This window comes from Anomalospiza imberbis, chromosome 3, assembly GCF_031753505.1.
Source record: "Anomalospiza imberbis isolate Cuckoo-Finch-1a 21T00152 chromosome 3, ASM3175350v1, whole genome shotgun sequence".
Classification (NCBI taxonomy): Eukaryota; Metazoa; Chordata; class Aves; order Passeriformes; family Viduidae; genus Anomalospiza; species Anomalospiza imberbis.
Genome location: NC_089683.1, coordinates 111,760,145 through 111,774,064, shown reverse-complemented (window position 1 = coordinate 111,774,064; position 13,920 = coordinate 111,760,145). Strand labels below are relative to the sequence as shown.

The 13,920-nt window shown below is 49.0% G+C and overlaps 2 protein-coding genes and 1 long non-coding RNA gene across 7 annotated transcripts; 1 reads left to right on the top strand and 2 right to left on the bottom strand.

Moving 5' to 3' along the window:
- Nucleotides 1–477: 477 nt before the first annotated feature.
- Nucleotides 478–6,953, bottom strand: LOC137471872 (serine/arginine-rich splicing factor 7-like). 2 transcript variants are annotated; one of them, XM_068186496.1, is made up of 9 exons: nt 6,788–6,953; nt 6,281–6,461; nt 5,964–6,140; nt 4,925–4,999; nt 4,701–4,802; nt 4,141–4,194; nt 2,900–2,944; nt 2,249–2,284; nt 478–1,614 (listed from the first exon to the last, which is right to left on the bottom strand). In XM_068186496.1, the coding sequence occupies exons 1-9, from the start codon at nt 6,936–6,938 to the stop codon at nt 1,590–1,592; spliced, it is 846 nt and encodes a 281-aa protein (XP_068042597.1). In that variant the 5' UTR covers nt 6,939–6,953; the 3' UTR covers nt 478–1,589. The 2 variants fall into 2 exon arrangements, with proteins under 2 accessions (XP_068042597.1, XP_068042598.1); XM_068186497.1 differs by lacking the exon at nt 2,900–2,944.
- Nucleotides 6,954–8,850: 1,897 nt separating this feature from the next.
- Nucleotides 8,851–13,005, bottom strand: GEMIN6 (gem nuclear organelle associated protein 6). Of its 4 annotated transcripts, none has more exons than XM_068186502.1 (3): nt 12,830–13,005; nt 11,217–11,362; nt 8,851–9,390 (listed from the first exon to the last, which is right to left on the bottom strand). In XM_068186502.1, the coding sequence occupies exons 2-3, from the start codon at nt 11,342–11,344 to the stop codon at nt 9,015–9,017; spliced, it is 504 nt and encodes a 167-aa protein (XP_068042603.1). In that variant the 5' UTR covers nt 11,345–11,362; nt 12,830–13,005; the 3' UTR covers nt 8,851–9,014. The 4 variants fall into 4 exon arrangements, with proteins under 4 accessions (XP_068042603.1, XP_068042604.1, XP_068042605.1 ...); XM_068186503.1 differs by lacking the exon at nt 12,830–13,005 and adding an exon at nt 11,992–12,138; XM_068186504.1 differs by lacking the exon at nt 12,830–13,005 and adding an exon at nt 11,667–11,746.
- Nucleotides 9,366–10,626, top strand: LOC137471876 (uncharacterized). The gene is made up of 2 exons (XR_010997908.1): nt 9,366–9,495; nt 10,159–10,626. It is a non-coding gene; the product is annotated as an uncharacterized lncRNA (long non-coding RNA).
- Nucleotides 13,006–13,920: the final 915 nt, after the last annotated feature.

Sequence of the window (13,920 nt, the reverse complement as noted above, 5' to 3'; positions counted from 1 at the left end):
TTTTCCCTGAAAGAGAGGCTGTTCCAGCCCTTCCTGCACTGGGAATAAGTCAAACAGCCGAGATGGGACTGCTGTAGCGCATTAAAACGAACTCTTGGGCAGATGCCATTGCTAACGTGTTCTGGTATGGGGTAGTCCTCCTGCCACCCTGCACAGCTGGAACAGAGCCCCACTCTTGGAAACTTTCAGCCAAACTCCTGCTCTCAGGCCTGGGCTGCTCGAGGGTGGGGTAAAATGCTTTAGCAATAATGAACTATTATTTCCTCCCTTTGGCCTTGCTTTTAGCTGCAGTGCTCGGCATTGCTGCAGCCAAGCTGCTCAAATACCAAGTGCCTTAAGTGACAGGACTGGGCTGTCACCTTTCACAGTCACCAGACTGAACACTGCCTCCAGCACCAGTCTGATCTGTGACCTTCAGCCTGAGGAATGTGAGGGGAGGGAGGGACAGTGTTTGGAGAAGTTTGTTTTTTTCAAAAAAATACACTCGAATTGTTTGTAGGAGTTTCACACCAACACACCCTCCTGTGAGGAAGACGACAGGAGTATCAAGACTAACATCCCTGTGCAGAGAATGGCCACTGCAGCTCTGCTGGGATGGATTAGCCCCAGCTGGCTCCACTCCCTCCTCCATGAGCTGGCACTGGGAGGAGGATGGGATGTGAGACATTCACAGGCTGGGACCCAGTTTAATAAAACAAAAGCAAAAGCCACACACAGGCACAGCAAAGTGAGGAATTTATTCCCCACTTCCTTTGGGCAGGCAGGTGTTCAGCCACTCCAGGAAAGCAGCATGCTGCCCTTCCTACCATTCCTAAAATTACCTGGTACTCCAAAATGTCCTTGCTATTCTGGTAACAGCCATTATCAGCTGCAAAGATAAAGCAAATTGGCAAAAATCCTTCACTGCTTTATTAATTCAGTAACCCATCTACGGTGAGATGGAGTTGTCTGGTTTCCCAAAGCAACCACAGATCAGCACAGCAGCAAGGCCCTTCCCTGGCTACGCTTCACTGCCAGGATGGAACCAGGCAGCCAGGAGGAACTTGAGCTCTCAATTCCCCACAACCTGCAGGTTGTCCTTAGGACCTGTGATCTCCACAAAACCCCTCGGAATTCCTAAAAAAAGGTATCCAGACACAGACAGTGTAACACACACGAGACACCTGGCACTGGTACCTTTTCCTCTAGCTGGTGCTGCTTAGGGATGCAGAAGGCACACGTGTGCCTGCCACAACCTGTTTCCTGTTTTTCAGCCCAGGGGCACACTGCCTGCTTCCCCATCCCAGCTACGAACAGCAGGGATATCACAATTGATTTCTTAGTTAGAAATGCAGTTTATTTCAATGCACCAATAAAAAAAAAAAAGCCCAACATTTTCAGATCACAGAACACAAACACAACAGAAGAGTTTTGTATTAGTCTGCTAACAAGACTTTTACAAGATAGAGATTCATGCCAATTGCTAGTCAATAGAAACTGCCTTCTAGGACTAAGCCCTTACATCACAAAATCCCTTATAATGTAAACAAAATAATTTTTTTTACTAAACTTCTTAAATCTGAACCCATTCTTTTAGGATTTTCATTCCTTCAGGGGCTTCCTGATGGTGAGTGACTGAAAGGAAAAAAAAAGACAACAAACCATTAAGAACAACTCCTACAGCAAAACCAACAGAAACTGCATGCTACCCCAGGAGTTCTGCCCCTATTTTAATTTACAGTTCTCAAATAATGAAAGAAGTCTTGTATTTTACACTTCAACTTGAAAACTGCTTTAAGCTTGAAAGCTGAAGACTAATTAAGAGAGCTGAGACATCAAGCCTGCTCAGAAACCTCAATTCCAGCACCTACTTCTTTCTGGTAACACAGGAAATCTTCCTTCCTGGAGCACGGCACAGCTTAGCAGCTGTGCAACTCCTGAGCCTGCAGGAGGCACCAGCAGGAATTGAATCCTACACCACTTCACTGGCTTGCTCCACAGCTTACATTACTCACTTGTTCCCTAGATTCTAAATTCCTCAGAAACATTTCATTAAAGGTTTCCTTAGCAGCTACTCTTATTCCTTAGCTATGCCATGACATTCTGACTGCCAGCAGCAGGAAACGCCTCTGAACAGTTCATCTTCTCATAGTTCAGATTTAGGCAAGTAAATATCTTGAGCTTTTATCCTTGCCCAAGTTAATTTCTCTAGCTCCAGCTCAAGTGCTATTGAACCACAGGACAGACTCCAGTTTTAAGACATTCCTACCTTCTCTTTGGAGATGGTGATCTGGACTTTGAGCGGCTGTTTAAAAACAAACAAACAAACAAACAATCAGTGTGGCTGGTACACCTGGGTGCTCTCAGTGCCCACTTCTGACCATTTGAAACCAGAACAATTTGATGTTGTTAAATGCACTGACACTGCTGGTGTCAAGTGTACCCAGGTACTTTAAGCAAGAAGCTGCAGGTGAGAAGGAAAAATGCTGGAAGCTGGAGCCCTCGGAAAAAGAGCAACACACAGCTTCAAAGCTGCTGTAAATCACAGTTAACCCTGCAAAGCAGGAGCAGTGAATCAAGCAGAGTTAGGGACAGGGAGAACTACAGACACTTAAGAACAAAGGTAGGAGAAAACATGCCCCAATTCCTGTCAGAAGTATTTTTTTATAAATAATGTATGCAAAATCCTGGAAGAACTGCCTACTGTCCCACAAAAAAAATAATCAGCTGTTCAAAAAACCCCATGATGTATGAAAAATGTTTTTGAAACCAGTATGATAAGTAAAAAACCAACCCTGCAACTGAATACCAGTCCAAACAGAGATTTTGAATAATGAGGGAAAAAAACAAAGAACCCCACAAAAAACCCCACCAACCAAAACAAAAAGCAACTGAGTGGTACTTGTATTTGAACGCTCACCTTTTAGCAGGTAAGCCAGATTTAGATCTACCATGAGACTCAGACCTACAACAGGAGAAAAATAAAGCTCAGCAAAGCAGCCAGTGGGCATGCAAACACACGGAGAGTTAGCTACACCAGCAACAGCAAATTCACCCCACGCAGCAGCACCAGCCACAGAGGGAAGGCTCTGGTGCTGCAGGCCTTCCCCAGGGCCTTCCAAGGAATCCTTCCGCTCTCTGACTGCAGAGACCCCACTCATCAGAAGGCACAAGTGCAAGCGCAGGAAGCTCCCCAGCAAAGCTTCAGCTGCCAGTTCCACAAAACACCAGACCAGACTCCCACACTTCCCTCCTACCTGCAAGCATCCCTTCTAGAAAGGGAAGAATAATTTCAAGTGTCATCTTAGAAGTATTTTAACAGCGCATTAAGAGCCTGGAATCAGCCACAAGTACGTGTGTGCGCTGAAGAGCTGGTGTATTCTTCAGCTCAAGTTCCCAGTGGCAATTTTATTCAAACGTAATACAGATTTTGCACCAAAATTTATCTCAGGAATTAAAATCTACTTGAACAGTGAAACTTTCCTACCACATTTATTATGTTACTTTATCAACTCAAGTATTTGCTTTACTTAAAATTGTCCTCCTAGAGTGTCAGAATTCAAGCTGTCACTCGACATCAGAACGCTCCATTCAACACGCTTACTTTATTTCTCCTCAGAACTGTTTTTGAAGGGTAATCAAAATGCACCTTTACCTGGTCTGTTAACACACAGAAATACTCCAAAGGCACTGCTGGCTCATGTTAAACAAAATGTTAAGTGCCACTGCTTTGAAGCCTTCCTGGTCACTATCCTGAGCCACTGACTGTCCCATTTCCCCCCTCGTGTAGCTTTTTACTGGATTACAGTTACTGAAGATGGGAATGCTCACAACCATCCAGAACTGGTACTCAGCATGAACATCTCTTCCACTGCTAAGTAGACAGCATAACAGCACACAAAACCATCCTCAATTTATTACATGCCTAGGAATTAACTTGTTTTTAAAATATCTCTCCACAGACCTTAAATTGTACACCACTACTTCTGTCTGTGAAAAGGCATAAATTATTAAGTACAAATATTGCTCTGCTGGACAGCCTTTTAAGTGCTTCCAGACAAACTCCCCCAGGGAAGAAAAAAAAAGTAAAAAGAAACACACCACCACAACCAAACAACACACCAAAACCATTACTGGTTTGAATTCAAACGAGTGTCTCACCTGCTTCGAGGCCATACAACAGACCGGGACCTGGAGCGTGACCTGGACCTAGATCTGCAAAAAGAACAACGGAAGCTCTATTGCCACATGATTCACACAGGTGAGACAGAAACCAGTCATTGGAAACGTCCCACAAGACTGAGAACCTTACTGATCTGTTGTTTTGGCAGAAGTAATTTTTATTATTAGAAGGCTGTAGCACCTTTGGTCAGTATCGCCATACAGGTATAAAATTAATCCCACTGTCTTACAGGACTAAGCAATTACAAGCCTGTACACTACAAGCTGAATTTGGAAACCTTAACCATGGAGCAAGGCTGTAACTTTGGTACAATGTTAGAAAGAAAATAACATCTCAGAAACAGCAGTTCCAAAATTATATGCTTATAATTTAAACAAAGTACTCAGAGTAGCTCTTACGCACGTAACACCACAAAGGCTCCTACCACGCTGTGGACAGCCAAACAAACTTACTGATTACATTAGAAATGCTATAGGTAGATACTTGACGTTTCAGCGTGTCCTTCAACAATGCTGGGGGTTTAATAGCAGCCACGTACCTTGACCTTCTTAGAGACCCGGAGCGGGACCTGCGGGGCGAGAATGATCTGTATCTACGAGGAGACATCGACCGGGACCTGCGGTAGGAAGCCGACCTGGATCTACGAAACACAGCGAAAACCAACCCATCACTGCAAGGTACTTTTCACAACAGCAACACAAAAAGCACGAGGGGCCCGCAGAGGATGGAGTGGGAATGAAAACACAGAAGGCAGAGCCCTACCTCCTACCACGGCTGCGGCTGCGTGACCGGGAATACCTTCTTCCTCGGGACCTCGAGCGGGATCTGGACCGGGACCTGGGTTTAGGTTAGAAAAAACAGGTATCAGCAGACAGCTGCAGCAACCCGCACGTGTGAGGCCCTGCTGAAGTCAAAACTTTTTTCAGACAACTAAAAAGAGGATTTAAAAATAAAACAAAAAAGAAAAACCAAAAACCAAAAACCAAACAAAACAACAAAAACACACCACTAGCATCTGTCAGTTGGAAAAATGTCTGGGCCTACTTGTCTTGAGCATTTTTACTACCTAGAAAAATGTTAAAAGCTGAATTACATTGCAGAATTACATTAGAATAGAAAACACTGTAATGCGTATTTAAAATAAACCTTGCAAGTTTGCAGGTCGACCCTCTTTGGCCCAAGGTCTAGCAGATCTAGACGATCTAGAAGTATCTATAGGCGAGCGCTGCATCTAGGTAGGTGTTCTCTTCAATCTAACGACGATCAAACTGACAGCCCAATGAGCCAGGGTGAGGCTTGATTGACGCAAGAAGATTTTTCTAGGTGGGAATGTGGTCAATCTGGTGTTCCTCTTTCTAAACCGGAGGGGGGCCCCAATTGAAAGCCAAATTTACTGTTACGGCGGTCACCGTCTCAAATTTTCTGCCCTTAAAGAATAAGGTGAAGCTACGTGTAGATGGCTCGAGGGGATCTGGCCTCTTATGCTGATCACCTCAAGGTCTAGGAGGATCTTAAGTGTCGGATTTGCAAGGCGCCTCAGCATGAAATCTTAAGGCTCGTGACATTCTGAATCAAGGCGACTGACTCAAACGAAGAAACCTGAAAGGTTTTGACCAGGTTGATTATTAAGATAATAACATTTTATATGTATTAGCAAAAAAAAAAAAAAAGGATTGTGATTTACACCTGTTGACTTACGACAATTAGAGTTAAAACTGGTGTAACACCGTGTTCTTTGCTAACAAGAACTACACAAAAGCGAGCTGGCGAAGCAACGCGGCCGCCCCGGCCCCGCACGTACCTGCTCCTCCTTCGCCGGCTATAGCGGTGACAGTCATAGGCATAGTGGCCTTTCTCACCACACTCGTAGCATCTGTCGTTGGGGTCGAAGGGGCGCCGGGCTGGGGGCCGGTCGTAGCGGGAGCGGCGCGGCATCCCCGTGGATACTTCCACTCGGACCCTGGAGCCGCATATTATCCTGTAAGACACAGCAGCTATTAGCCAAAGGAATCGTCTCCTCTGATGCGCTCGAGCAGCGAACACGAGAACTCCACGACTGGTGTGGCACAGGGAGATCGAGGGCTGCGGCCCTCACAGCAGCTCCAGACAAGCACGTACTTCCCGTCGAGGCCAAGAACAGCGTCTTCAGCATCCCGGGGGTCTTCGAACTCCACGAAGGCGAACCCCGGCGGGTTCCTGGCGATCCACACGGTTCTCAGCGGTCCGTAGTAGCTGAAGGCTCTCTCCAGCTCGCCTTTGCCGGCGCCCGTGCCCAGGTTCCCCACGTACACCTTGGTCTCTGAGGGGACAAGCGGCCGCCATGTCAGCGCCGGGCACGCGGCCGCCCCTCCCCCGCTCCCTCGCCGCCGCCATCTTTGGCGCCGCGTCCATCTTAGAGCGCTCCCGCCGGGCCGCGCCCGCCCTCCTCACACCCGCGGCCGCGGCGGGCGCCCCCTCCCCGCCATCCCCGTCCCTCCCAGCGGCCGCCTGAGGGCACGATCGCCTCCTCCCACCGCCGGAGCGGCACGAACGCCGCCGTTCCCGCCACCTTTCCCCTCATCCCCCTGCCCACAGCAGAAGCCCCCACGCGAGTCCCAGAGTCCCCAGGCTCCCCGCCGTCCGCACCGTATCGCCCGTATCGCGACATCCTCCCGATGACAGGGCGAGCGCGGCCAGGCGCGACCCTTATATAGAGGAGCAGCCGCCGCGCCTGCGCGCCGCGCGGGGGGCGGGCCGGGGCGGGGCCCGCCTGCGGCGGCTCCCGCTCGGCCGCCATGGCGGCCCGGCGGGCCTGAGGGGGCGTGAGGGGACGCGAGGGGATGTGAGGGGACGCGAGGGGACGCGGCCGGCGCCGGGCTCCTCCCGGGCACACCACCGGGCTCCTCCCCGGCACACCACCGCCCCGCCAGCCCCCAGCGAGAGCTCCTGTCCGGCTCCGAGGGAGCGGACGAGGAGGGAGCCGCTAAGTGCGTTTTGCAGCCCTCACGCGTGACCCGTCGTGGTCTTCCTGCGCTGCCGCGGGAGGAGCCGACGCTGTGGTCCTCATTCCACGGGCAGGAGCGGTGCCTTCCCTGGAACAAGGCATGCCCGAGTTGCTGCAGATCTCCTGAGGTGGCTCACCCCTCGCGTCCATCCCAAGCAGCCTTGGGAGTCCAGGCCCTGGTTTATCCCCTCGAATCTGACATGCAGCTGTTGTGTGTTGGCATGTCCCAACCTTTCCAGGGAGACACACGCGGTAGTGGATGTGCAGCAGACATTTTTTAAGAAAAAGATCAACACAAACCTGGCAGATGAAAAGTAATTGTGGGTAAATGCCAGCAGAATGAAGAGAGCCTTTTAAGAACAAGGCAGACTTTCCAGCTGCATTTGAGCACACCGATGTGCTTACCTCTTAATAAGGCAGAACAAATACACTGAGATAAATGAGGGTTCTAAATGTTCCTCACTGTGAAAAATGCATATTTTATGATTGGCTTTTCGCAAATATTAAATTGAATACTATATGTATTACGCTATATTGATTAGAAGTGCTGTAGAAACATTTTAATAATATAGTAAATGTAGTTTTGTAATTGAAATTAAGCTTTAGTAGTTAAAATAGAAAATATGTGTGTGTGTGGTATTCTTTTTGCTCAAGAGAAGGAGAAGATAATCAAGAAATTCTTCACACAGAGATAACAATTACAGAAACCCCTAAATCTTCCAGAGGAGAGGAATTTATGGCTTCCCTTATCAACAAAAAACCGAACTTCTCCAAACTCGACTTAGACTTCAATGCGCCTGGGATTAACAGGAATTCCTCAACAAGTACCGGACGAATTTCTTGTTTTAAATAAAAAACATGCATATTCATGAAGTGATTTGTGTATGCAACAGGTTACCCCTCTTAAGGAGGGAATTCTCTTTTATCGGGGTCCTTCTCCTGGCTCACTTTTGTCCAGAGAGAGGTACCCAGCCCGGGCTGTAACTTTTTGCTGTTATTGTCTCTTTAATTGTCCTAACTCTAACTGTTTAATCTTTATTACTATACTTGTATTAATTTTTTTCCATTTTATTTTTATTAAACCTTTATAAATTTGAAAAACCAAGTGATTGGCGTTTATTACACTCACTGCATTAATAATCTCAGGAATAATCACATAATGATTCCTGCATCATGTACTGGCATAAACTAGAAACAAAGCATTAAGAAACACAAACTTACTGAATTGCAACACTGAATTTTACAGAACACTGGTTTCCCAAGCACTGCTGCTCTAAAACAACAAATACAGATAAGTTTTAAAACCTGCTGTTTGCCTGCTAACCTTCCCTAATAATTTTACAAACTCAGACGCGCATTGTAATTTGTGTTCTAAACTAGGAGAACAGTAATGGGAAAAACAAACGAACAGCAATGAAAACAACAAAAGAGCTTACTGTTTTCTTTCTTTTTTTTTTTAATTTGGTTTGGGAAGTCCAGGTATCATAAAAAAAATAAAAAGAAGAATCTGCTAAGCATTTCAAATAAACATGCCTCCAGCACTAGATAATTAAACTAGTTTTAAAGGGAAAACAGTTTAAATGTATTATATATCATCTTTTACAATACCGTTACAAGAACCCTAACCTGAGAAATTAAACTGATAAATCAGCTTAGTACAACAGCTTGCTTCTAATAAAAATACCACATGAAAAAATGCCTGTGCTTTGAGTTTATACTCGTTTTATTCCTTCCTTTACATTAAAAAAAACCAAAAAACAAGACAGAAATACCCAAAACGCAGCTTTTTTCTGCAAACAGTGAACACTGACACCCGGGAGAGTTCCTAAAACAGGAGGGCTCCTGGAGACGAAGGCTCCAGCAGCAGCCTCAGCGCTGCTGCTGCAGGTAGCCCTGCAGCAGGCCCTGCACGCGGGCCAGGATGATCTCGTTGGCGCTGCTGCACTGCTCGGGGCCGTACGGGGGCTCGATGGTCAGCACGCCCGCCACGCTCAGCGTCCTGCCCCGCTCCCCCTGCTCGCCCACGGGGATGTGGTTTGTCTCCAGCCACGTCTTCAAGGCGTTCTTCCTCTTCTCCAGCTCCTCCGCGCTGTAGGCTTGGCTTTCCTCGGGCGCAAGGATGCGAGCGAGGCGCTGCTTCATGTCGCTGTCCCCTTCCTGCAGGATCTCGACCTCTTGGACGGCGTGGCCCATGACGAATGATATGGATCCTTTCTCGTTCTCTGGGAATGTTGCGAGGACAATGCTGTCCAGGAAAGAAGATCGTGTAAGTTCCTGTTCTTAACTGAAGACTGAGAAGCAGCCTCCAAGGTTTTGGAGATAAGAGCTCATTAGCATCAGCCTAACCCAGGTATTTAGGCAATACCCAGCACCCAGCATTTTCCTTTCAAAAGCAAGCTGCTGTGCCCTTAAAATACTAAAAATGTGGGGCTCTGCAGGGAATTGCTGGTCTTGAATTTGAAACTACTCTAGACACTATCAAGCAGAATATTAATGTACACTTTGCTTCGAAAAAATAAACGTAAGTCTGGAAATCTAAATATTTTTGTGCAGATTTCTCAACACTGCTGAAGAACCTAAAACATTTCAACATTCAGAAACAGTGATACCTTCATACATACAGCACTTTGAATGCTGAAGGCAGCTAACAACGCCAGAACCTTTTAATGAAAAAAGTCATATTTATTGATCATTGCCAAAAGAATACTTTTTTTTCTGACTGTAGCCAGTTTATGAAATGAAAATACAACAGAACACACTACAGAAGGCTCAGGCTCACATTGTAGAAGCCTAGTGTTTTCCCAAGGGCACTTACATCCCAGAAGTCCTAAAATGCAAGCAGGAAGGCAGCTGGTTATATTTCTAGGATCTCTCCCTCATATCTCAATAAACAGCATCAGCAAGCATTTTATTCCTCTTGTGGGAAGCAAAATTCCAGAACTTGATGCCAGCACTTCACTGGCCTATTATTGCCACCATTAGTGGAAATAATGACTTTTTGGGATGTGTCCAGTGAGAGATGCCTTGATTTCAGCCTGGACCATCACCAGAATCACTCACAGCTGCATGCACCTTCCTTACCAAAATGATAGGAAACTTCAGGAGATTATTGGAGCTACTTCAGAGCTGAAGCAACAACCAATTCTTCTGAAACACATCAGAAGCTGAATGGTTTAGTTTTCAGCCTCCAGCCTGTGTTCATGTGGGACAAGCTCACATCCAATAAGGTATGAAAGAGCTCTGGCAGCAAGGAGACAAATTTCTGCCCATTCCCTGGTGCATTTTGCCTTTCAAACCCTGTTTTCAAGATATTCACTTGGGATACCAGAAATGTGTGGTACCACTTTCTGTCCATTGCCTCTGATTTTCCCTGCTTGCTCTCCAAAGAGGCCTCGACACCTTCCTGGGTGTCTGGCTGGAGTGGAAAGCCAGGCATCAATGCAAGAACTCTGGACAAAGGCTAAGGATTTCAACACCTAAAGCACTGCAAGCACTCCAGCACTCTTCGTAAAGCAGGGTTTGGTGTATTACCAAAAGCAATCTTTAGCACACGGATTGCTGAGAGCTAATAGTATAGCTTAATATGTAAATTTTAAATAAGACTAAGTCACTTGGAATTATAATACTGTGTGATTTAACATGCTGTTCACTTAGCTTTGCTTGCTTAGCATGAGTAGCTGGGTCTGCTGAAGCCTTGGCTGCAAGCTGTGAACCTTCACCTTGAACACAAGCTTTCAGCTGGTAGAGAGCTGATTTTTTAGCAATTCTCCTACAAGCTGGCACAGTGCTGAGTTTTGAATTTACAGTGAGAATAACATTCCTAGCACACTGATATTTTGGTTGTTGCTAAGCAGTGCTTATTCTAAATCAAGGACTTTTTAATTTCCCATTCTTAGCCAGAGATGAGGTGCACAGCAAGTACAAACCAGAAGATAAGGAGGCTGCAGCCACCAGCAGAAGCTGCAATTTAACACGATAATATGCCATTTTTGCTCCAAATAAGTTTGCTTCAGCCTTGGAATCTTTTCCCCTCCTAAAAATCTTGCTTTTCATAAAAGCTTTGGTACTTACGTGGCAGAAACTGGGTCAACTGTTAAAACCCATCCTTCATATTCATGTTTCTCAACTGCAACAACTTTCACCAATTTGTTCACGTATGTTTCCCAATCTAGAGGGCTTTTTCTCTGCCAGTCATTCATATTTCCTACATCCAGGACCTAGAAAACAACCAGATCAATCAGCAGATGCAGTCAATCTTTTTGCTTTGCTCTTCATGTCAGAACTAGGTTTGTCTCCGTGTAAAGATTTGTCTTTAGCAAAATTTGCCTTTATTTTTTTTTTTTAAGCAGACATTCACACAAGTGGTTTGCATAAAGCTGCACTTCTGTAATTCCCCACGGAGTCCACTTGTTTCCAAAGGCGCACAGCAACGCCTCAAACCCCACTGCTGTGGTAACCTTAACGCTTCCGCTTTCCCGTTGCATCCAACGCTCCATCTATTGCTCTGCCTTCTTCCAAAACCTCGGAGGTAGAAGTTCAGCGCCTTTGTTTTGTGCCCTGGCGCATCACGGGTGCCCGAGCCCTTCCACCGCCTGTGGATAAGCGTTATCCACGCGGCTCTCTCCTCATCCCCTCCGCTGGAGCACCAGCAAGTGCAGTTCCACGCTTTCCCCCCGTCCAGCATTCCCAGCCCAGCACTCCCCGCGAGCGGGGCCGCAGAGCGACGGCAGCAGCGCGCTTCGGGAGCGCTTTGTTCCCCGGGAATGCCTTCCCGGCAGGAAGAGCCCGCACAGCCCAGCTGGGAGCCGCGGGCCCCCCCCGTTCCCCATCCCGCTTTCCCGCTCACCGGCCCCGGTTCCCGTTCCCGCTGGAGCTGCCCCGGGCGGCACCGCCGCCGAGCGCCTTCCCCCGGGCCGGGTCACGCAGCAAATGCTGCCGTACGGAGTTTCGCAGCTGCGGGGACGGGGCACATCAGTGGCACAGAGGCTTGCACGCTGGCTTTGCGGAGCAGGTCGCAAAACAAGGAGTCGGGGGCCGTGTGGCATTTCAATGCCTTCTGCCCCTCTGGAGCCGGATTTGCTCGTGGGATGCTCCTGCTGGCGCAGTGAGATTGCAGCTTGCACATGCCAGGCCGTGCCCGTCCGTGTGCGTTAACAGGGGTAGATGCACGCTCTGCGCAACTGCTACATAAAAATAAGGTATTTCTGCTCCCTGGTTGTTGAGTGGCTTTTAGCAAGCTTTGCCGGGAAGGTGAGAAGCTTGATTCCAAAACCCGCCCCCGCCCCGCACCTGCTCTGCTCCAGCAGCACTCACTCACACGGAGCTTCCTAGGGATGGACCGAACAAGCTGCCAGTCCTTGATCCGGTGATTCGCTAGGAATTTGTGAACGCGAGCATGCAACGGTTTTGAAAGTGCTAACGCAAAAAATATAAAGGGTATAAAATGAGGCCGTCATATTTTGCAGGCTTAAAGGAGCTATTTCCTTTTTTTTCCCTTTCTTTCTGAGAGTCTCAATTCAGCCTCCCCAGTACCACAGGGGTTGTGTATGAATGGCTTGTGCCACAGCATTCGGCTACTGCTTCCTTTCAGCCACAGCTCGTTTGTCAGAAAGCAGGGAGAGCAAATCGAATTGTTTCCGCTCTAAGAACAAGCACTGGCCTGCACTCCAGAGGCGGCTACGCACCGGCTGATGGGGATATCGCCTCCAATACTGGATGCGTCCAAGGATCGCTCCCACTCAGGAGACGCCAGGACAGACGGGCCCTGCTGGCTCTACTCCCATCGGGCAGAGGACCGCCGGCAGCACCAGCAGCAGGACGGGGAGCCCGCTTTCCCAGGGAAAGGCTCTGCCGCTCCCCCTGACTCCCCCAGTTCCTACTCAGGCCGCAGTCCCCACCCGGGAGCCGCTTTCCCAGGGAAAGGCTCCCCCTGCTCCCCCTGACTCCCCCAGCTCCTACTCAGGCCGCAGTCCCCACCCGGGAGCCGCTTTCCCAGGGAAAGGCTCTCCCTGCTCCCCCTGACTCCCCCAGTTCCTACTCAGGCCGCAGTTCCCATCCGGGAGCCGCTTTCCCAGGGAAAGGCTCTGCCGCTCCCCCTGACTCCCCCAGTTCCTACTCAGGCCGCAGTTCCCATCCGGGAGCCGCTTTCCCAGGGAAAGGCTCTGCCGCTCCCCCTGACTCCCCCAGTTCCTACTCAGACCCCAGTCCCCACCCGGGAGCCGCTTTCCCAGGGAAAGGCTCTGCCGCTCCCCCTGACTCCCCCAGTTCCTACTCAGGCCGCAGTTCCCACCCGGGAGCCGCTTTCCCAGGGAAAGGCTCTGCCGCTCCCCCTGACTCCCCCAGTTCCTACTCAGGCCGCAGTTCCCACCCGGGAGCCGCTTTCCCAGGGAAAGGCTCTGCCGCTCCCCCTGACTCCCCCAGCTCCTACTCAGGCCGCAGTCCCCACCCGGGAGCCGCTTTCCCAGGGAAAGGCTCCCCCTGCTCCCCCTGACTCCCCCAGCTCCTACTCAGGCCGCAGTCCCCACCCGGGAGCCGCTTTCCCAGGGAAAGGCTCTCCCTGCTCCCCCTGACTCCCCCAGTTCCTACTCAGGCCGCAGTTCCCATCCGGGAGCCGCTTTCCCAGGGAAAGGCTCTGCCGCTCCCCCTGACTCCCCCAGTTCCTACTCAGGCCGCAGTTCCCATCCGGGAGCCGCTTTCCCAGGGAAAGGCTCTGCCGCTCCCCCTGACTCCCCCAGTTCCTACTCAGACCCCAGTCCCCACCCGGGAGCCGCTTTCC